Genomic DNA, 21,172 nt, shown 5'->3' with positions numbered 1-21,172 from the left:
AGAAACAACCTGTCAGTGTGAAACAGACAGGAATCACACAAGTTCCTTATGTTGTTCTGCTGGAGTCTAAAAGCCTGATACAGAGAAACAATTTCAAGGTTTGAGATGAGTGTAGTGTAGTCCATGCAGCAAAAATATCTGGAATTTAAAGTTTTTAATGGAATGAATTTCTGCAGACCTGGACACGTTTTTAAAAACAAACAAACAAAAACCCCACAAACAGCAAAGGAACAAACACCTCAAATAAATTAAAACAAACAAACAACCACAAACCATAAACACCCCCTCAACCCCAAAACAAACACAAGCACCATTTTGTTTAAAAAGCCTGAAGGTCTGCAATCATCTTGACCTGCTTTTCCTACTTTTTCTAGGAACCTTTATCATTTTTTTACTGTACCTTCTGAAGTCTTGATCCATTTAGTCTACCTTCCTCAAATACTGTGCACATGGATGTAGAACACACAGACATTCTCAATTCCTTCATTTAGGATTTTATCTTAAAATAGCATATTGTTTTAAAAGTCAAATTAAAAAACTGCTGTTTATTACTTATTCCACTTTCACAGCATGACATAACTATTTCATTACATATCATACAACATTTCATGACATGAGTGTCACAAAAGAAGAAATACAGCAATTCTTACCAGGAAGTTTAAGTTTCCTGCAGCAGGAATTACAGTGATGCTTCGCTCTGAAGTTTTTTATTGCATCCTCTCCCAAATTGGCCGGACCGAACACCATATCATATGACCTTAGAAATAAAGTGCACATAAACATGGTGTTCTCTGGCAAAAATTTTATAATACTTTTCTTTAAATCCTTCTTTAAGCTTACCTTTTTTCTCCAGCTTTTATCACAGAGGGATCTGTCAAATTTTCACCCACACCTTCAGACAGCACATGAACAAAAAGTTAAATCTGATACATTACATAAATGCATTAATATTGAAAAGCCTTGGCATCCTTAGCTACGACTTCTCAGCTTCCCCAAGAATAAAAGCAGGAGGAAAAACAAACAAACAAAAAACCCTAGCCCAAACGATATGTGATACTCTTTGCCCTTACAAAAATTGCTCCTAAACAAGCACTTTGTACTTCTCAGATTTCTTCCACCTATTTTTACATCTGCCTGCAATTCCTAACTTTAGTTTTCACCCGCGTGAAAGAAGTTTCCTATATAGTTCTCACAGCCAGAATATCTGACACACAATTCAGGATAAATACAGCTTACCATATTGGCACTACACAAATGTACCAAAAAATAGACTACTTTATGGTGCATATCACTAGGAAAAGATGTATTTATTTATATTCCCTGTGTTGCTGTAAGATTTAATGCCATTTTAAATAAGACAACCATAGATCCAGATTAACTAGACCAAGACGCACTAAATAACGCTTGTTATTTATTACAGGCATACGAATTCTTAATAAAACGCTATCACAAGAGAAAAACCCTCATACACCTATCTTGGCCCCAATCCCAATTTCTAAATAAGGACATTACCTTGCAGATCTAGTACCAACAATTCTCCTCTTGTATACTCATATGTCCAATGGCTGAAAGCTAGCATAACCTCCTCTAGCATGTTAGTTGGAATTATTTCATCACCATTATTGTTGTTATATTTTCTAAATTCTCCAGTCATGCACTCTTCAACTGCAAACCACTGGCCAGCAGAGTGGCAGTATAACAGGAAAACTTCCAGGAACCTAGTAAAAAGCATACTTAATGAACATATTTCCAAAATAAATGGCAAATATATCAGCACTACTAGATTTCGATTTGGTTTACTAATAATTTAAATAATCTGAAGCTATTACACAAAGTCATTTATATTATCACACTAGGCTAGAATGGGTGCAAAAAGTGTCAATAGAAAATACTGCCAAGCATAATTCTGCTTGACACATTCATAGTAACGTTCCGAGACGTATATTCACATATCAGTACCTTAATATATTTGAGCCATCTGTTAACAGCCCTGTAGGCATTCTTCTATGTCAAAAGCACGCAACGTAGTGGCAGTTTCAATACACTCACCTTGGAGAGTACGGAATGGATTTGGGCTTCATTTGATTGAAAGCAAAGGTGAGCTTCTGTGCTGCCCTCTGCTGTTGAATTTCCTACAAGTCAAAGCCCGTATTTCATTAGCTGCATTATATGACAGGGAATATTAAAGAGCCAAAAAGGCAGCAGGAACAGCAAGTGTCTATTCCCCCAAGACAGTGTAACTAATTACCTGCTTTTTAAATTATGTCTACATTTCAAGAGTTTGAGCTCTTTGATTAAGTAAACCATACTGGAGCAGAATTTTTCACCCTTCAGCTCATAGAGAACTGCAGACTAATCTTTTTTTTTTTTTTCTTTTTTTTTTTAATAAGTATATACTAGGGTTTGGGTTTTGGTTTTTTTGGGGCGGGGGGTGGTGGTGGGGGGGGGGGGGGGGGGTGGAATCCTGTTAACATATAATGCCTGTCTATGTTTAATAATTGACAAGGATAAAACTTACTCTCAAGCACAAGTGTAACACAGTGTCCTCCTTATAAATGCTTGACCAAGTATTCACAACTTCAGGAAGAAAAGACTTGATGATATAAAGATGTCCTGATTTCAGGATATCATATTCTGACCACGTGCATACTACTTTAAGAGCTCGACGTAAACCTCCTCCCATCTCCTCTTTACTTAAAAATTCAATTTTAGCACAGAGTCCTAGTTGCGACCAGGAAGACATGCTGTTGTTCAAGATGCTGGGAGAACTTTCTTCAAGGCGATACACAGTGACTGGTTCACCTACATTACAACACAAAAAGCAATTACTGCATTTAATTTTCCAAGTTTAAAATTAAAAGCACTGAAAGCCTACAGTTTCTTAGATTTCAACATGCTGCAATATTAAGTTGTTACTAACATCCTCAATTAACAAAAATATTTAAACCACCCAGTGGGAAGACCCCTCTCCAACTTCTTTCATACAGCAGCAAAGTAGTACAGCGGTTTTGTCCTCCTAATTGGGACTATTAACGACCCTGTTCAAACAGCATTAAGAACACTGAATAAATGTTTGCTTACGCTTTATACGAGTCAAGACAACTTAAAGGAATCCTTCCAGAATAGTTTGTCATAAAAACCGTTAGCACAATACTATCCATCGCTGTATCACCATTTCTGAGGACAACTACAATTAAATCTGGATTTCATAATCAAGTGAGCTGCCCTAGAAAAGGTGTCACACTCACTTACATTTTTGAGTGCTACAAGACAGACACTAGACTTCTTTTAGTTCACTAAAACTTTGGCTTGATCATTCAATATTAGAAGGAATCTGTACAGAGTTTACTTTTGTTTTCTTCCCCGAAAGACCATAGTGAACCAGCAAGAAGTAGAATTCTCACCTCTGGGAGGCACAGGAGTGAATGGAATGCTCTGTGATAATCTCATCAAGTTATTTCTTTCTACAGCTAGAGGAAAATTACAGCATTTGTTAAAGTTTAAGGATCTAATAAGTGTCATTAAAAATATGAGCATTAGTTCATAAGAGGGACTGACCTGAGTAATAGTAATTGATATCCATGATAGGCTTGAAAGGAGAAGCAATGCCTGAAAGATTAAAAAGAAAGAAAGAAAAAAAAAAGATACTGCCTGCTGCCTGTATTGTGTATTAAAATTACCACATGCAAGGAACACTTGCCAAGTAACTAGAGTTTGAAAAAGATTTGCTGTGCAGAAAATTAAGTATCATGCTTAGTTCTTCAGTACCTCAGGGGGAAAAAAGAATTAAAAAATTGTAGTGCTCAATGGTAAGCTATTTATAAAACAAACAAACAAAAACCCACACTATTATGTGTCTATTAAGTTCCAACGTATCAGTAGTTAAATACATTCTCATACAAGACCCAAACAGTTGCTTATATGAAAAGCTCCCAGCTTGTTGATAGCAGAAACAAACTTACCATTCAACGCATCTTCTTCAGATGGCCTGTGAAATGCCACAAAACCAACAGTCATTGCTTCTTAAAAACTTATTTTGTATTCACTGATTTTGACACATCATCCTAGGTCACCTTGTTAGCCTCACAGCACTGCTTTTATCCTATTTTTTCAAGGGCAGTACAGGTTTCTTAATTACAAAACAGTAATGGAAGGCTGTTAAGTAATCTCATGTTTTTAGAGCTATACTGTAAATACCACCAAGTCACGCACATTATGTAAAGTTTGCATCACAAGAGCTCATTCCCACAGAGGTGCTTTAATTAAAACTTGTTCACAACAGCTTACCCTTCTGTTATCAGATTAATAAGGTAATGGCTTTAACAGTTAACTCGGGGGATAATTGTTAACAAGAGCAATGTCTGCACAATTTCAGAGAAGGTTTACAGTTTGAAAGGTTGGGTAAAGACCTTTACCAGGAAGCTAGCTCCTTAATAAGTGTCAACACAGTCATTTTCATTTAAGGGCATGTTTTGCCCTCTGACATGTGACCCCATTAATCTAAATAGAACCTGTCAAAGCATTCCAGTGAACACATTCAGTTATTTATTAGAAAAAACCTTAAACCTTGTTTTTTCATTAAACACGACTGAATACCGCTATAGCCAAAGACAACAACCAAAAAGAAAAACGAATCAAAATATAGAGTAATAAAATTGCTCCATTAGTAGAAAGCTTACTTACATTTGACTGCTGTTTGAAGGTCTACCTTGTAACCAATCCTTTAAAACAAAGGAGAGGAAAAACAAAGAAGGTTTCAGTTTTGTAAGGAAAACATAGTATATTTAATTAGAGGTGGGGTGGTAATGTGTTTTAAAGATCTTGCAGTACAGCCTGTTTATCGGAAATACTTCACGAGGCTGTACTGAACTGCAGTTGAGCAGAAAGACTCAAATACAACTGAGGAATGGTAACTACAGTTAAAAGAATAGATAAGGCTATACATTCACTACTGTTTTATGGATTATATAAATAATTCTTTTCTTAAACAAAAAGTTGTGGTTTTTTCCATAAACAGGAAGCAGCATGTTTTCATAGCGAGAATATGCACGATACGTAGTAGAGAACATGCACAACTTCTTCCCTCAGTCAAAATAGGTTCCCTTCGGTTGCCTCCTTGAACAAATGAGTCCACAAACCAGTATTATTCTTTGTACAATATGTTTCATCTCCTTTATTTGTTCACAGTTTCTAGTTCTGCTTAACAACAACAAAAAAGGAAGATGCAAACCGTCAGTAAGGCTGCTTTAGAGTCCACTTGCTGAGCGTCTTCACTCGATGCTCTTCGACTCTTGCTGTATACTACGAATGAAAGAGATTCATAACTGGACAAAGAACGGCATGCATCATTGTTACTTACCTATTTTCTAATAGAGTGAGCAACTAGACAGCTTAATGTGGCTCTCATAAAAAAAGCCTGACCCGCAGCTATCTGATCTTTACAAGTTTCCCGCACAGACCTGACTAGAACACTTAGCTTTTTATGACTAGCTATTTGTGGCAAATACAAGGTAACAGAATTAAACTGACATGACTAGAGGGACCACAATGAGACACAGGAGCAGATTCAAGTAGCGCCAATCATGAAAATATTTCAAGATGCTTTAGCTTTTTGTGTTTCCTTTGTATCTTCTTAGAATATGCATTATCAATACAATTTAGAGATAAAATTAAGTCACCTGAAAAGATGACACACTTACGTTGTTCTGAATGGACTGCCAGAGGGTCAGTAAACCCACCGCAAGAACTAGATTGTCTTAGGCCACAGTCAGTTTGAAGACCCTACAAAAAAAAAAACCACACACATATCCTTAGTCATCATTATCATTGTTTTCAACTAGTACTATTTTGGCACACAATCTGCCCAGTTTTCTTTTCTAGGACTACCTAGAATTTTATTTTTTTTCTTTTTTGAAACTTCTGGATGTACGTCAAATACCTTGCTGCACAAAAACGTACAAGTTGAGTGCATAATTCAGTTCAAATGCTCTTCACAGTAACCACCAGCTCTAACATTTTCAGGTGCACATTAAGACTACTGACCCATACTGAAAGAATTCTTTTAAAGAGAAAGTTACAACAGGATACAACTACAGAAATGTACATTACACTGGATCTCTACAAGCACCAAGTTCAGCTATTCTGTCACATGCCTTTGTTAACTATCAATTCTCATTTAAGAACTTGGCTCTGGCAGAAACTAAAGTTCAGTTTGCCACTGAAAATAGGAACAAAAACTAGAGAAGTCTTGCCACATAAAACACTACAGTTTGTGAATGGAATTTCCTCATGGACTTACTCCTTAATAATAATGACATACTTTCTGAGTATCTACTGAGGTGGTCAGCTTGTGACAACAAAACATTTCTTCTGCAAAAAAAGGAGACAGGCAGTTTCATCACAAACTAGAACTATATGTAGACTGGCATAGGGCTGGAACATTCCTCACAACCAGCCTATTAAATCCAATGGTTACCTGAATAAAATGTAAAAATTAAAGACTTTGAAGAATAAAAAACTAGAGCTGGGAATGCTATGCCCTGCTTTGATTCCAAGATTTATAACAGTTAGGGAATTGTTACCACTCTTTTTCACCCTTCTCTCTTAAGGAATACATCCACGCACACCTAAACACATACCCACATGCCTGTGTGTATGTACATGTGTCCAAAATGTGTGTGTACCTATACACATGTGTGTATGTATAAGTGTGTGTATATAAGCATGTATATATATATACACACACACACGAGACTATTTCTTTACATCCCTAAAGAAAAATACTTCACTGGAATGCAACACACAGAATGCATGTGCTGAAAGTGTCTTCTGAAGACCCATTTTTAGGTCTATATGCATTTCAGTGTTCAGCATACATCTTCAGCATCTTACAATCAATGACTGTAGGGCCTACATGAAAGGTAAGAATCAAACCAGTCCCACCAGTTAAGATGGGACAACTCTATTACTGTTTGAGAACAGTGGTGCTGTCTGGAAATGCTACTGGAGTTTGCATCCCAATAGTACCAAACACTGGAACTATTTAGACCTACATCAAGGAGACATCCAGCTGTATTTGTACAGCTGTACTGTACAACTTTTTTTTGTGTGTGTGTCTTTTCTTTAAATCATGACCAGGGTTTACTTCCAGATAATGATATAAGATAATAGAGTTCCCGGTCTTTGCTGTAAAGAATACATTACATTCGGTATCTGGTGAAAATGATGCCCCTTATAAATGGAAACCTTCTTTACTTACTTGAAGTCTGGTTGTCTCTATGCCCTCCAATATAGCTTTTTTGAAGTCTTCCTGCTGCTCCTATTAAAAAAAAGAAACAAAAGCAAACTGTAAACATTATTACCAAAAAAGCCATGCCAAAAGACACACAAAAAGGATTTTTGGTCACACATTATACTTATCAGAAGGTCCAGAAGGAGCAACTCAGCAGAACACTGACATTGCAAATGGTCATAATGCAATTCTCAAGTCAGATTCTCCCCTGAATGAGGGGTAACTGCAAATGGTAACTTGTATTTACTAACTTATCTTAATAGCTACAGTTAGAAAACTAGCTTTTTTAATATATACTATAGCACTTGGAGGACAGGTTTGTTACAATTAATCACTTTCCATTTAGTTATTTTTATTATTCTTTGAGAAAATGGAAATTATACATCATTTTAGTTTGACAAGTTTATTAGAAAGGCCTTTTCTTCTTGGAAGCATAATGAACAATTTTTGTCACTTTTTAAAGTCATATACACTATCACCTTGCTTTATAAAATATCATGTAAATCACCAAAACCTTCTTAAATGCTGATCTTGAAATTTATGCGTGTCAAAAGTTTCATTAAACACTAATTACAGGATACATAATTTTATCTTAATTCACAGTTGTAGTCATCTCAGCTTTCATAACTTCAGATCTTCTTTAATATTTCATTAGTATCATATCATGAAGCAACAGTACGTGATGTGTAGTTAAGGTTGCATGAGTTTTCACTAGATTTTTTTTTTTTTTTTAAATCATGAAACAGATACACATTTCTTCCAGGCTGCATTTTGCAAGTTCTTTCATTATATTTGCTCTCAGACTTTTTCAAAACATATTGTGAAGTTACAGTTAAAAAAAAAAAATTATCCCCGTTAACGTGTTTGATAGTCTTCCATGCTTACCTCAATATCAGCACTTCTTTCTTTAATTTTGCTTGCTGCCTCTTTAAACCGCTGCAACTCCATGCTGTCTCTGTGACCTTTGACACAGTGAATTGAAAAACAGCATTCAAAATCAAAGGCAAACCTCCAACGTTCTGACCATGCCAATAGTTTGCATCACCACAGCAAAGGGTTACAAACCATCCAAGTTCTGTGTGCCTGTTTGCACTACAGAAGACTTTCCAAACACACTAAAGTAAAAATCAGTGTAACAAAATATTAATATGAAACTATTGCTTTTCCTGCATTAAGGCGTGGATTACCACAATTCAAAAAGTAAAACTAACGTTTTAAGATTTTACTCAAGCGTATGCTCCTCACATGAAAGGAACAGGGCAGTCTGAATTACAGTATTTTTATGTACATATGTCAAATGAAGGAAAAGCAGACAGTTTTCTTGAGGTAGCTTTTACAACATACCCTTCATCCTCCCAGCTGCGAGAAATACTTTTCAGAATTTTACCGAGCGTGGGGCTTTATAACGAATGAAAATCTACTTGGCTTCACAATGGAAAGCTGCATTGTATCACAAGTTTTATAAAATGTGGACAGTAAGAACGAAGAGTATGTTCTAAATGCTAGAGATGTCAGAGGAACATACACTAAAAATTTGGCTCCAGTAAAATAAGTATAGTTAGTATTCAAAGTTATTAGTGGTGAAGTACATTTAAAGGTTAGAGTTATACAGTCACTGTCCATTATTTCTGTTTAAGTCTTGCTTTCTGAATTTAAAAAAAAAGTTTTCTTTTTTTAAACCATGAGGAAGTTATAAACAAATAGCTAGTGAGTGTACAAACGTGTATATACTCTTCCTACGCATACACAAATCTAAAAATGCTAGTGCATGCAGGTAACTTCTTAGAACTCTGAGTTTCACAGCAGTAGAATAAACTCTTGTCTAAAGATTTAAATTTTTACATCCTCAACAAACCTTTGGAAAACACCGAGACATCCCTGAACAACTGGGGCAAGACACCACCTCTGCAGGCAACCTGACAATTCCAGATTGTGATCTGCTGCCATACACTAAGCGTACTTAAAGCATTATCTGCTTTACAGAAATCAGTTAGTAAACCCACACCTGTGTTTTGCAATGAATCTGCCACTGTTTTACCATTCAGATATGTAGGCAACTCTAACCAAAAACGTGCACCTTTTTACTGTTAAGAAAAACTTGAGGGGAGGCATAATGCTGTATTTAATAAAAGGACTTCGGAAACTTCCAAAACAACTGCCAAACGATACGTTAGCCTAGGCAACAGTGGAAGATCCCAGTTATAACAGTGTTTAGAAACATAGTATAGGAGGATCCCTCAGCTTGACACAGATACCACAAAGATATTTGTCCAGGATTCCATCAGCCTAAGAAGTCTTCTGTAATTACGTCAAGAAATAGACAATATTTTTAATTTATGCAATGAGAAGGTAGGAGCTTTGTAATGAGTCACAAAAAGTTTGTCTACAACGCCCATACCAAGTTGTAGAGCTGCTAATTGCACAAAACTGCTATCTTCAACAACTGGCTAACGTTTTTCAGAAAAATATTGTCTATGTGACAGAATTATAAAGAAATGATAATTTAAGTAAAAAAAAAATTCAAGCAACATAAGGAAATTAGAGATGTTAAAAGCAAAAAAAAGCAGAGCAAAATGGTAGAATAAAGTCACCTGCAACCGGAATACACCCAAAATACTATACAATTCTTGATAAGTCAAACCTTGTGGCTTAGATTTGGTCCACAGTTTATGAAGTAGTCCCATAAGGATGTTAGAACATAAATCTTGGGTTTGTAGTTCCATTGCATGGACATGCTGACTTTTGGAAAGTTCATCTTTAATATTCAATTTTCCATGTGAGCCGCCACAGTTGACTGTTGACGTCAAGTCGCCAGTTGACAAAGAGAACTTCGTTTGGGGGTTGTTCTTCGATAAGGTGACAGAGGACTGGTGATCACATTTGTCAACTCTGCAGCTGTAGTTATCATTAGTGTCACTCTCATCATGAATAAAACCACAATTAATGTATCCTCCATTTTCAACACAAGGTTGGGTGAAAGCAAGGCAAGCAGAGCCAGAAGCAAGAGGATAAGAGCAGCTAATAATGACTTCAGGACATTCAGAATCTACTTTGTTATACTTACCCACAAATGCACCAAATTCTACATTATTATCTCCTTCTGTAGCCTTAGAGAAAACAGTCTCTTCATGCTTTGCTGAAGAATCCAGCTGACTTTTGCAACTGGGCCGAGATGGAGTGCTAACAAAAAATTTAGCTGTTTGGGATGTTACATGTGGCATGCTGTTGGATGAATTGCCTAATTTTTTACTTCTACTAATAGATTTTGAGATCTCTGCAGCCTGTATTCGTTGGCGAAGTTCTGGAGGGGAAACAGCATTTGAAAATAAGGCACTGCCTGAGGAACCTGCCTCTTGAAAGTTTATTTCTTCTCTTCGGGGAACTGGAGCTAACTCCTGACCAATTGTCTTATGTTGGACTTCTTTTTCATCACGTATAGAAATGTTACAGAGTAAAGCATTATTACTTTCAAGGCCTCCTTGTGGAAAAGAACCGAAGACGTTTCCAATGCTGTGCTTTTTCCACACAGATGATCTTAGAGAGCCATCCTCAATGAGGTTTTGTGCCAAATGTTTCGAAATGCTCAATTCCCGTGTGATTTCATTATGAACCTTGCTGGCTTCCGAAGCTTTCTGTGCAGTCAGTGTTTTCAGAGTATCCACAGTTAGAGCAGAGAGATCCTGTAGGTGGCCGATCTGTGAATCTAAAGACTGTAATGACCGTTTTATGTAGTTGACACGATCACCAACTTCCTTTATCTGAATGCACATTTGTTCCACCCTAAGAAAAATCAAATTATGAAGTAGCTATGAAAGGTGTTTTTCTCAATATGCAAAAGAAACATCTTTGCAACTCTTTCTGCCCACTTAAGGAAAAAAATTCCCAAATTTCAAGACAGTATTGGACCGTTCTGTAACATAACATTTGTACATACTTCTGAATCACAAGATTAACATACACATCAATAGAGGGCCTACAGCACTTTTTCAAATTTGTCAGTTTATTAAAACATCATGAGAACAATTGCCTCAGCTTACTGAGTGCTGCTACAGATCGGGAAGCATCAATCACACTTAGTTTCTGCACAGCAATGGAAAGACATCATCTAAAGTTTGCATAAATACTTATTTTCTTGAGCTGCATTTTACCCCACTTAAAGCACGTTTCAAAAATCTGCAAAAGTTCTAAGCTTCTCTATTCAGAAATTTTATTTGTAAATATTCTACCGTTCAAATGTGACTCGGATCCTCTCCTCGCTTCCAGAATGAAATTTATCATCCTTTTCATTGAAATACATCTCAACACACAGCTCTTCAAAATCGTGAAGTTTCTTTTGATCTTCTTCTGTCAGGAAGAGTTCTAAAGAGAGATTAAACAGTTAAGAAGATGCATATGTAGTGAAGTAGTACAGGTGCTGGAAACTAATAGCCACAACTTTACGAAGGGTGTTAAAAATAAAAAACAAAACAAAACCAAAATCAACAAAAAGCCACAGTGCCACCTAAGACCCTTCCTCTCTCCTTGCTAGAAAAAAGTTCAAGGTCAAAGCTTTCCACTAAAATAAAAATCAAAATAGTAATTCTGACAGGATCTGTGCACAATATGATCACTCCTTAAGCTCCTACCCTCCAATCCCTTTTTCTTTGAGGCAGAAGCTAGATTCCTTAGCTGGATTTTATCATCTGTGGAACTTTTTTTTCTTTTTCCTTTTTAAATTTTCAAAGGGTTTGCAATAAGAACAGAAGTTTTCCAGAAAGAAAAAAAAAAAAAATTCTTCCCCCATTAACAGTAACAGGAAATCTAATCTCGGCTTTTTTGTTTGTTTTTGTCATAAGTTAGTTTGACTGGAGATTTCTAGGAGCTGTGGATTATACCCTTCATAAAAACACTGACTTTGAACAGAATTATGAGTTTTATTCAATATTAAAACCGTGGAAAATTAAGACCTACTTCGACTTTCTTGAGAATATACATTATAACCAGGAACATAGCACTTTTTTGATTTGATTCAAGCAAACTGTCAGAAAAGTTACTGCAATTTTTTGGATAATAACTGTTCATACTTGGCCCATCTGAAGTCTTGTCTGTCTTTCTTCTTTTACATATACAACAGAACAGGGAAGCCATGTGGCTAAGAATAATAAGTGGTGGAGGCAGAACAGGTTTTTCATGGTAGGCCATAATGAAATGATAGCGTTGATACTTCCACACAATGTTTGAAATTGCCTTGACTTGTAAATACACGTTGCTGAAAGGGAACAGAAAAGCATTAACAGATCAAGGTGGGGTTTGGTTGGGGGGGGGCAGGGAGGGGGGGTTCATGTTTGGGTTTTTTGTTGTTTTGGTTTTTTTTTTTATAAACACTTTGATAATAATCTTGAATCTGAAGCTAGTTAAGTGAGAGACAAAAGCATATACTTGTCTTTTACTGCAAAATTATTTTAGTGGAAGTTGGAAACACATTCAAGAAAACACCATGATCCAAAGCAAGGAGAAGATTAAAAAATTCTCTCATCTGGTAACATCTCAGTACCTTTCCTCAGAAATAGATTACAATGAGGTCAAATTTTAAGTTTGCCAAACAAAAAAAAAGTAATAATTTCTAACTAAACCCAGATTTTTATATCAGACCATGTTAATTCTGCAGTCTGCCATTCTTCAGTGTTAGTGAGCTGCTTATTCCCATAAATCAAACACTTGCAGAGAACTGTAAAAGACAATTTACTCTACTACAATTCAACTCAACCAACTAGAGAATGTTAAATGAATTTAGGAACAACAGTCAATATACAGATCCAGAAACAATTTTATTTGTTTTCTGACAAAAAGTAGTTACAAAATGCTTTCAGATTCTCTTAAACTTCCAATTCCTCTGGCCTCATAGATGTGACACATACCAGTCACATCACACACTTCCCTACTTAGTCACGGGCTTGCAGTGAGGAGGAGACAAAGACCAGCCTTAGAACCCGAAAATACTTCCAGCAAATGGGATTGCTTTGAACTGGCATCAGTTCTTATCTTGTCATCTTACCGCAGTGAAATAGAAACTTATCAAAGGATTAGCAAAAATTAACAGTTATCCATATACTTACTTGAAAAATGCAATAAGGAGATTAACCATAATTATGTACTGTACAAAGAGGTAGACAGCTTGAAGAAATGGGGTCAACCATGTTCCTGGGCCACAGAGATGAGCAACTTTTTCATCAGAATTATTTGCACATACTGTGTTGGGAAAAAAAGACACAGAGAAAATACATACAACTTTTAGAACTCCCAGCAGGTATAGATGCGGGGGGGGGGGAGATCACTTACAAAGACTGCAACAACCAACTATCATGCGCTGGTTTTGCAATTCAAAATGTCTCCGTGCATTTAGGAATACAGTAGAAAAATACAGGAGACAGTTTCTGGTTAATACTATGGTATAATCATATTATCGGATTAAAAAATAGCATAATACACCACCACAGCCAAAATTTTGGCATGACAGCTGTGGGAGAAAATTCCAAAGTCTTGCTAGGAAGAGCCTTGTGAGAAATTGTGATTAAGTAGAGTTTTCATTCCAAGCCATTCAAGCTTTATAAAGAATAATGAAAAAGTCAAGTCAAGAAGTTAAACAGCTGCAACCCACAAAGAGGAGATAATCCAATGAATGGAATCAATGTCAACAATACTGGGCATTTCATTTCATAAAATTAGAATTTCTAAGACCTTGAGAAGATCTTAGAGTAAGTTTTCTCCTTACTTTCTTCAAAATTGCAGTGTCTTACCATCAATTTCATAGGCATACACTTCACCAAAAATCATCCAGTATGGATGAAACACAATATCTCTAGCAAGAGTCCAAGAGGGTGCCTCATCAGGATACAATATTGCCTTCCTGGGAACACCAAAACTGAGTAGTACAAGTGCCATAATCACCACAATGTAAAACATGTTGGCCACCTATTAACGCAAAAAAGTCAGTTAACCCACAAGGTCATAATTATGATTTCACAACTTTAAACACTTCTACAGTGACAGTGTAAGCTTGATGAATTCTATGTATTATATAAGGAAAAGAGTCTAGGACACTTATATTTCAGTCAGAAAATTTTGTTAAATAACAAACCCTGTAAAAATGTTTGGTTTTTTTCCTGTCCTTTCTTACAGAGTATTTAGTATCCTTGGCCAAAGGCAACTGAGAGTATCTCCTTTGTAACTCAAATACTTATTATGTGGATGAGTAGCAACTGTTTATGTTCATAAAGAGTAGCAACTCTTTATGAGAAACATTCCTTCCTCATGCACTCAATAGCTGCACAAAATGCAGAGGCAGTTTTCCAAGGGCTGAAACACAGAACCTATGCCTCTTGCAAGAAATCAAAGTGAGCAACGAGCAACTTGCTGCTCTCATTTTTAAGGAATGAGAGGGTTCAACTTTGTAGGAACCATTTCGTAGGGGGAAGAAAAACAAACACCCCTTCCACCTTCATATATACAGTTCTCAAGCCTTAAAACCTTTTTTAACATTTAGAATAGCTCACTGATGGTAAAGCTAAGTTACTTATTTTTAAATTTAAACAGTTTGAATATTTTTTGTGCGAGAGAAGACAAGAAAAGAGCCACAATCTACTCCCAGTTTTCCACAGCACAAAACACAAAGGTGCTTTAGGACACAAAACAAATTAAAGTCTTGCACTAGAGAGTGCAAACGCAAGAAAACCAAGACTACAAATAAATCTCAGACCCAAAAGGGAAGCAATGCTAGATGAATCAAGAGAAAGGCATCACCATATTCATTCAAGTCTCTGACATCTAAGAACAAAATAGATCAGAGAAGGAAGATTTGCCAGCTTTTTACAGATATGTGACAGAGAAAGCTCCATAATAAAGGAAGCCTTCTCATCAGTGCTTGTTTTGAAACGCATTGTTATATTCCAGCTAGCTAATTCTGCACACCGAGTTGTTGATATATTACACCAGGATGTGCAACCTTTTTTCTGAATAAAACTTGGAGAAAATTTGTAAACAGATGCAGCAAGAAAAACATAATTTCAGTTGGGGAAAAAAAAAAAAACCAGTAACAAAAATAGTACTTACCATTTTCCCAATCATCATAACATAAGGGCCAGCCTGTTGATTTACAGCTAGAAAATCCAGTAATCGCACATACCAAAAAATTATATTGAGACAGTATGTTATTCTTCCAGCAACAAAGACATAATTTTCTCTGTAAGTGTTTTCACCAAAATTCCCCTTCGCTCCAAATCTTAATGCAAACCCGATGAAGAAAGTGACAATGGCAACTGTGTCACTGATATTGAAGTAATCACTGAACCACACCTTAATCTTCTGATTAATCTTCCCAGCCTCCGACATAAAAATCTGCAATAAAAATAAAAGTCAGATCTGCTCACATTTATTGCACATGGACCAACACTGAAATATATGAATCGGTAACTTTTAATCTTAATCTATTCAAATGGATAACTGTTTTACACTGAGGAATCAAAACCAGTGTTTAACTGTGTCAGCTTCACAACAAGGACAAGGAAGATGTATGTTTCCTTCTGTCTGAACAATTTATGATGGTATTTTGGTTTTGGGGTATTTTTGGTGTTGGTTTTTTCTTTTGAAACAGTTACAGAAATGAGCCCTACTTTCTGCCCCTTCAGTGAGGCCTGAGGTACCAGGTTAATGAACTAAATTTCTCTCTCTCACGTAAAAATTCTTACAGAACTTCTCAAAAGTCTCTTGCTGACCAGCAACGCTGTAGCTGTGATAGCTATCCTGTCTCAATAAAGCTTTTTTTGTTTTGTCATCTCGGTCATAGCACAGTGGTAGAGTTTGACCGACACTAATAAATACACGTTTCACCCCTCAGAAAAGTAACGTTGTTCATTTCATTACAACTTGTAGACAGTGAGTTACAGATACACACACATTAGAAAAAAAAAAAAATCAATTTGGGGGCAGGCGGAATTTTAACACACACACAAAAAATAAATCAGACCAAAATGTCGTTGCCAGTTCCTTGAAATTTAGGAGGACAAAACCCACCTCCTTTTAATAGACCTCCATCTCTTCCCCATTGGAAACACTGGTATTGAAACTAGCAGCCTATACCAAAGTTTAAGATAAAGGTATTACATCATGTACTTTGATGCTTGAAGTTCCTTAGGTTCCCTTGTTTATAAACACACTTTAAAGCATACTGTTTTAATTGACAAAGCTAAAATCCCAGATTGTTACAGGCATACCTCACGAATTTTCTCAATTGCTGATGTGAAAATGTAAGCAATAACAATCCACTCTTGAACGGACGGTAATTCTTCCATTTTTACAAGAACCACAAATGTGTAGAGCATGAGGAATCCTAAGTATGCCAACTAAAAAAAGCAATGAAAATTATACATATAATTACTGAAGGGTTCTTTATAGATGTGCATGGAATCTTTTGATGTGGTATACAATAAAAGCTGCAAGTAGGATTACCATACTATGTTTACCCCTTTAAGCAGACAAGTTATTATTTATAAGGGGATACAAACATTTTCTTCTTAGAAGAGGAAAGATAGCTGTAATAAGCTATTTATTATTAGCAAAGCTTCGTTCTTATTACAGCTATTTTTCCTTTAAAACAAATTTTAGAGTTTCTATTACAGTAATTTAAACACAGCTGTGCATGAACACTTTAGCCTAATAAATGGTTATAGAATTCCTGCTAGCAACTGATGAAATTAATTACTCAGGCCAGAATAAAATGTTCATGCTAATTACTCTCTTAGCTTAATTAAAAAAAAAAAGAAAAAGTAGTATTTCTCAAAGCCAATACCATGAACTTAAAAAAAAAAAAAAAACCACCACCCCAAACCACGGAGCACTGCATGTCCATATGCAGTTTTTCAAAATCAAGTACTTCTCATTTCCAGCTTAGCAAGATAAGGGTGGAGTTGGTTTTTTTGTTTGTTTGTTTTTGTTTTTTTTTTTTAAAAGGTGCTTAAACTTTGATTCGGGTCACAGAGCTACATGTTCGGAAAAGAACCCCAAAAATACGCATTAGATTTCCAAATAAAATACACATTACACAAAAGAAAACTCACCGTATTAAACCAGAACTTCACAATTGGTGCATGATAAAATGCATAAAATTTCTGTGTAATTGGAAGTCTTTTAGGTTTTGCTGGAGTCTCCATATCATGCTTTTCTGCAGCACTGTCCAAGATCCTTACTTCTTTAAACACCTCCTAAAATGAAAGGATTGTTAACTTTACAGACAGAAATAGATGCTTTCAGACACTCATTTGAACTCTTGCTTTAATTTAAAAATGTAATTATTTTAAGTTAGAAATATTGTTTTTAATATCTCCCCCTGCCCCACATTACCATAGGTATTTCATCTGCTGCATTCTGGAAGTTGTTTTCACTGTCATCCATTGCCATTTGATGTGCATCTTGAGATTGAGGAATATGTGACATTTCAGCCTTGGTCTTATATTCCAACAGCAGTATAGCAGGAGGGAGTAAAATACTCAGTATCACCTGGAAAAGATGAAGACTAAATGCAAATAGTTCACAGCTACATTAAAGTATCAGAATATACCAACACACAGAATATCCTCTGAAAACATATTATCCAAATTTCACTTGCTTGTTATCAAGGGGAAAAAAAAAAGTAGAAAATAATTAGTTGTTATTACTTATATACACACTTAAGAGGCTAAAGGTCACATATACAGAGTGTTCCCTGACTTGAAGATATAGGAAAGGGGAAAAATCAACAAATTCCAAAACTAAAAGCCGCTAGAAAGAACGTACTCCAAGCCTGAAAATCCAGAGATGTTCTGTTTACACTCTGTTCTTTAATCCACTCCCAGAAACTCTGGAACTGTGTACTGTCAAGGTGTATTTAAAAAGCATATAAGAATTGAGGTTGTGGTTTGGTTTTGTTTTGTGTGCGTGTGTGTGTTTTGTTTGGTTTTGGGTTGGGTTTTTTTTTTTCAACTTATGGTAGGAAAATGAGCTAAGGTATGGATGAATAGGTGAAAGCTATTTATTGTCATTAGCCTGTTACAAAGCAAGCAAGAAAACGGTTAATCAGTTATCAAAGAGGATTTTAGTAGGTCACAAATTACATGATGCTTGTAGATATTTTGCAGGAAAGTTTTATTTCATTATATTCCTAGCAACAATTAGGTTTTGGCACACCACCTCAAAGAAATATGCAACTCCCATTTTGGTTCAATTGATCTATATCACAAAGGGCACCACTGGAAAACCTATCCCCAATTTGCCTGCCCTTGTTTCATTCTGTGCCCTGCTTTTGGCTCAGTTTCTTCCTCCAAAATAGGATATATACAAAGCTTTACTACATCAAGTCTTAAGCGCTGCCTGTAAAAAGCCAAAATGTATGAAAGTATATTCTTACAGTGGGTTTTCTGTCTGTTAAGGTTTTTTACCACTATGTTTTTAGTAGTGGATTAGTATTCACATGATCTCTTTAAGGCTCTGATTAAAGGCTACTTGCCTGGTTTTTGCCTTCTATATTTCTGTACCTTATTTGAAAAGATAGTAGAGTGTCAAAAGAAGAGTTAACAATAAACACTTCCAGTTTTGATTATGTTATAGGAGACTGTTTTACAGGATTTATTAACATAAGCTATAGTTGTGAAAGCTTTATAACTAAGAGCATTTAAACACTTGCTTTCCTTCCATTTAACCACAAATTCCGTTGATCCTTTTTACACCGATAAACTGCGACAATGCTTACTTTGTACCACGAATTCTTCCTCATGTTCAGCCTTCCCATCCACATATCCGATAACAACATCTGTGTACAAGTATGTGCTACAAATGGACGAAGCCTTGATGACACTGCTAGCTTCAGACAAGTTGAGTTGCTCCAATTTTTAAGCTCATAGGTTAGTAACTTCATTGCCATAGTTTCATCTTGTCGGAAGGACTGTTCTAACAGTTCAACTGCCAGTTGACCAAACTCGCTAGAATGAAGAAAAACCAACAAAACAAAATTTAGTACCTATAGAAATGACCTTGAGTTTAGGTCAAATTTTTTTGTGCAATCAAATTCCCAGTAGCACAACTTGAAGGGACTACTACCTGTCCCTTCTGTACAGATATACTGTACAGTAATTTCTAACTAACACATGTGAATCTGTGACTTCTATTAAAAACATATGCAGGCTACAAACAGCTGTTAAAACAGGCAAGGAAATTACATGGAAGTAAATGGCACATTCAGTGTCATTTTAACTATAAATCGTGACTTGTGACAGCTCTCAAGAGAGAGCAATATCCAATGTAAAACTTCTACTAGAGTGTCACTTAATCCTTTTTGCAAAAAGGAATTGTCTTCAAGTGTGCTAATAGAACAGTTTGGGGTTTGTTCATATATAGCCCACTACTTTTACTGTAAATTTCAAGAAAAGATCTTTAACTATCTAAATGTAATTTACTTGGAATACTGTTTCAGTTCTTCTGAAGTATCATCAACAAGGTCACTTTGTTTTGCTTCATATGCCATCGAACGATACACTTTGCAAGCAACTAAGGCTTTCGCCATGGACTCCTCCCCATGCTGCCAGAAGAAGAGGGCCATCTTCTGCCTCTTCATTAACACCGCCCAAAGCAACAGCTCGTTGAGAGGATAAGCAAAACGTCTCGTTTCAGGATCATCTATGTCTACTATTTCATCTTTGGTTCTTTTCTTTTTTCCCTCTTCTGCACCAGTGTCAATCTTAAAAATAAAATCAGAAAGTTACATTTTAAATCTCTAAACTTGGTAATTACATAGCTTGAAATAAAATGCTGAGGGATCCAGTATCAAATTATATATAATTATAAAAAGAAAAATGAATTTCTGAAGTCTTGAAAAGCAGCTGGAACTTTTGTTCAAAAAAGTCAGTTGATTCCAACTCATTTTAATAACCGGGAGACTGAATTACTTTGATTTATAGGTCAAAAGAAAAGCAGTGACTAATATACCTACAAATGAGGAAAGTCATGGGACACATGGCCAAATCTAGCTCCGTCTGCAAAGCCACGTGAGTCCCCCCCATTGCTAGAACTGTGCCAAAGATAAGCTTTTTGCTCCCCCCTAACATATCAAAGCTTGTCCACAAGACTACTACGCAGAAAATTAAACACCCTTTACAGAATCCTTTAAGCATGCTAGACAGTTTATAAACAAGTACAAAAGCAAGGCTGAAATTCCAGCTTTACCGAAGTCAGTAAAACTGCTGCTGCTCACACTTCAGCGGCACCTGGATTTCAACCAGGTTCTCCACTCCTAACTACTTAAAATAAACCCCACCTTGTTGCCCTCACACATCTGTACCTTTGGTTTGTATGGCTGTGCTGTTTTGATGAAGTGATTATGGCGCATTTTTTCTTTCTTGTCTGCCCTGTTACCAAAAGAATCATGGCTTTTACACATCTGAGGAGTAGTATTTGAAGGATTTCGCCCAGACCGCTGCAACAAGAATAAGAGGAAGGTTATTGGTTTGGTTTCTTTACTCTTACCTACTATGTATTATAAAATCATCTGTTTATAGCTAGACACTTAGTTGAGCAATTAAACAGCTATTTTGCTACTGAAACAGTAATGAACGTATATAACAGCAACAACCAGAATTTTCACTGGATATTTAACAAGTTGTTTGTTTGTTTGGTTTGGTTTTTCAAGAAGTCACAAAGTAGGCAGTTACACTTGTTGCTTTAGAAGAAGCTAAGACATCTGCATCCCAAGCCCTGGTGAATCTGCATGTTTAGTGCCCGTTCTTCCCCTATGAGCAGGAGAAGAGGGAGTAACACAGAAGGAATTTAGATGTGCCAGAATAAGGAGCAGGAGAACAAAACCTTTTGTTTGTCCTCAAT

The 21,172-nt window shown here is 36.1% G+C and overlaps 1 protein-coding gene across 3 annotated transcripts in view; it reads right to left on the bottom strand.

Annotated features, from left to right (window-relative positions):
- TRPM7 (transient receptor potential cation channel subfamily M member 7) overlaps positions 1 to 21,172 on the bottom strand; it is a 53,334-nt gene that overhangs the window by 2,897 nt on the left and 29,265 nt on the right. For all 3 annotated transcript variants that reach the window (XR_012996155.1, XM_076347839.1, XM_076347837.1), the window contains 25 exons: positions 20,634 to 20,768; positions 19,753 to 20,033; positions 19,050 to 19,278; positions 17,666 to 17,821; positions 17,383 to 17,526; positions 16,540 to 16,668; positions 15,380 to 15,664; positions 14,068 to 14,242; positions 13,387 to 13,519; positions 12,355 to 12,539; positions 11,518 to 11,650; positions 10,356 to 11,071; positions 8,177 to 8,253; positions 7,259 to 7,318; positions 5,700 to 5,781; positions 5,231 to 5,301; positions 4,684 to 4,721; positions 3,963 to 3,988; positions 3,559 to 3,609; positions 3,405 to 3,470; positions 2,519 to 2,802; positions 2,050 to 2,132; positions 1,513 to 1,718; positions 841 to 892; positions 651 to 757 (listed from right to left, as the gene is read on the bottom strand). Coding sequence is in view for 2 of the 3 variants with exons in the window: in XM_076347839.1 (XP_076203954.1) it covers positions 651 to 757; positions 841 to 892; positions 1,513 to 1,718; positions 2,050 to 2,132; positions 2,519 to 2,802; positions 3,405 to 3,470; positions 3,559 to 3,609; positions 3,963 to 3,988; positions 4,684 to 4,721; positions 5,231 to 5,301; positions 5,700 to 5,781; positions 7,259 to 7,318; positions 8,177 to 8,253; positions 10,356 to 11,071; positions 11,518 to 11,650; positions 12,355 to 12,539; positions 13,387 to 13,519; positions 14,068 to 14,242; positions 15,380 to 15,664; positions 16,540 to 16,668; positions 17,383 to 17,526; positions 17,666 to 17,821; positions 19,050 to 19,278; positions 19,753 to 20,033; positions 20,634 to 20,768 (3,904 nt within the window). In the remaining variant the exon portion in view is untranslated. The remainder of the gene's footprint in view (positions 1 to 650; positions 758 to 840; positions 893 to 1,512; positions 1,719 to 2,049; positions 2,133 to 2,518; positions 2,803 to 3,404; positions 3,471 to 3,558; positions 3,610 to 3,962; positions 3,989 to 4,683; positions 4,722 to 5,230; positions 5,302 to 5,699; positions 5,782 to 7,258; positions 7,319 to 8,176; positions 8,254 to 10,355; positions 11,072 to 11,517; positions 11,651 to 12,354; positions 12,540 to 13,386; positions 13,520 to 14,067; positions 14,243 to 15,379; positions 15,665 to 16,539; positions 16,669 to 17,382; positions 17,527 to 17,665; positions 17,822 to 19,049; positions 19,279 to 19,752; positions 20,034 to 20,633; positions 20,769 to 21,172) is intronic.

The sequence above is a fragment of the Aptenodytes patagonicus genome, chromosome 10 (assembly GCF_965638725.1).
Source record: "Aptenodytes patagonicus chromosome 10, bAptPat1.pri.cur, whole genome shotgun sequence".
Classification (NCBI taxonomy): domain Eukaryota; kingdom Metazoa; phylum Chordata; class Aves; order Sphenisciformes; family Spheniscidae; genus Aptenodytes; species Aptenodytes patagonicus.
This window is presented reverse-complemented; position numbering and strand designations above follow the sequence as displayed.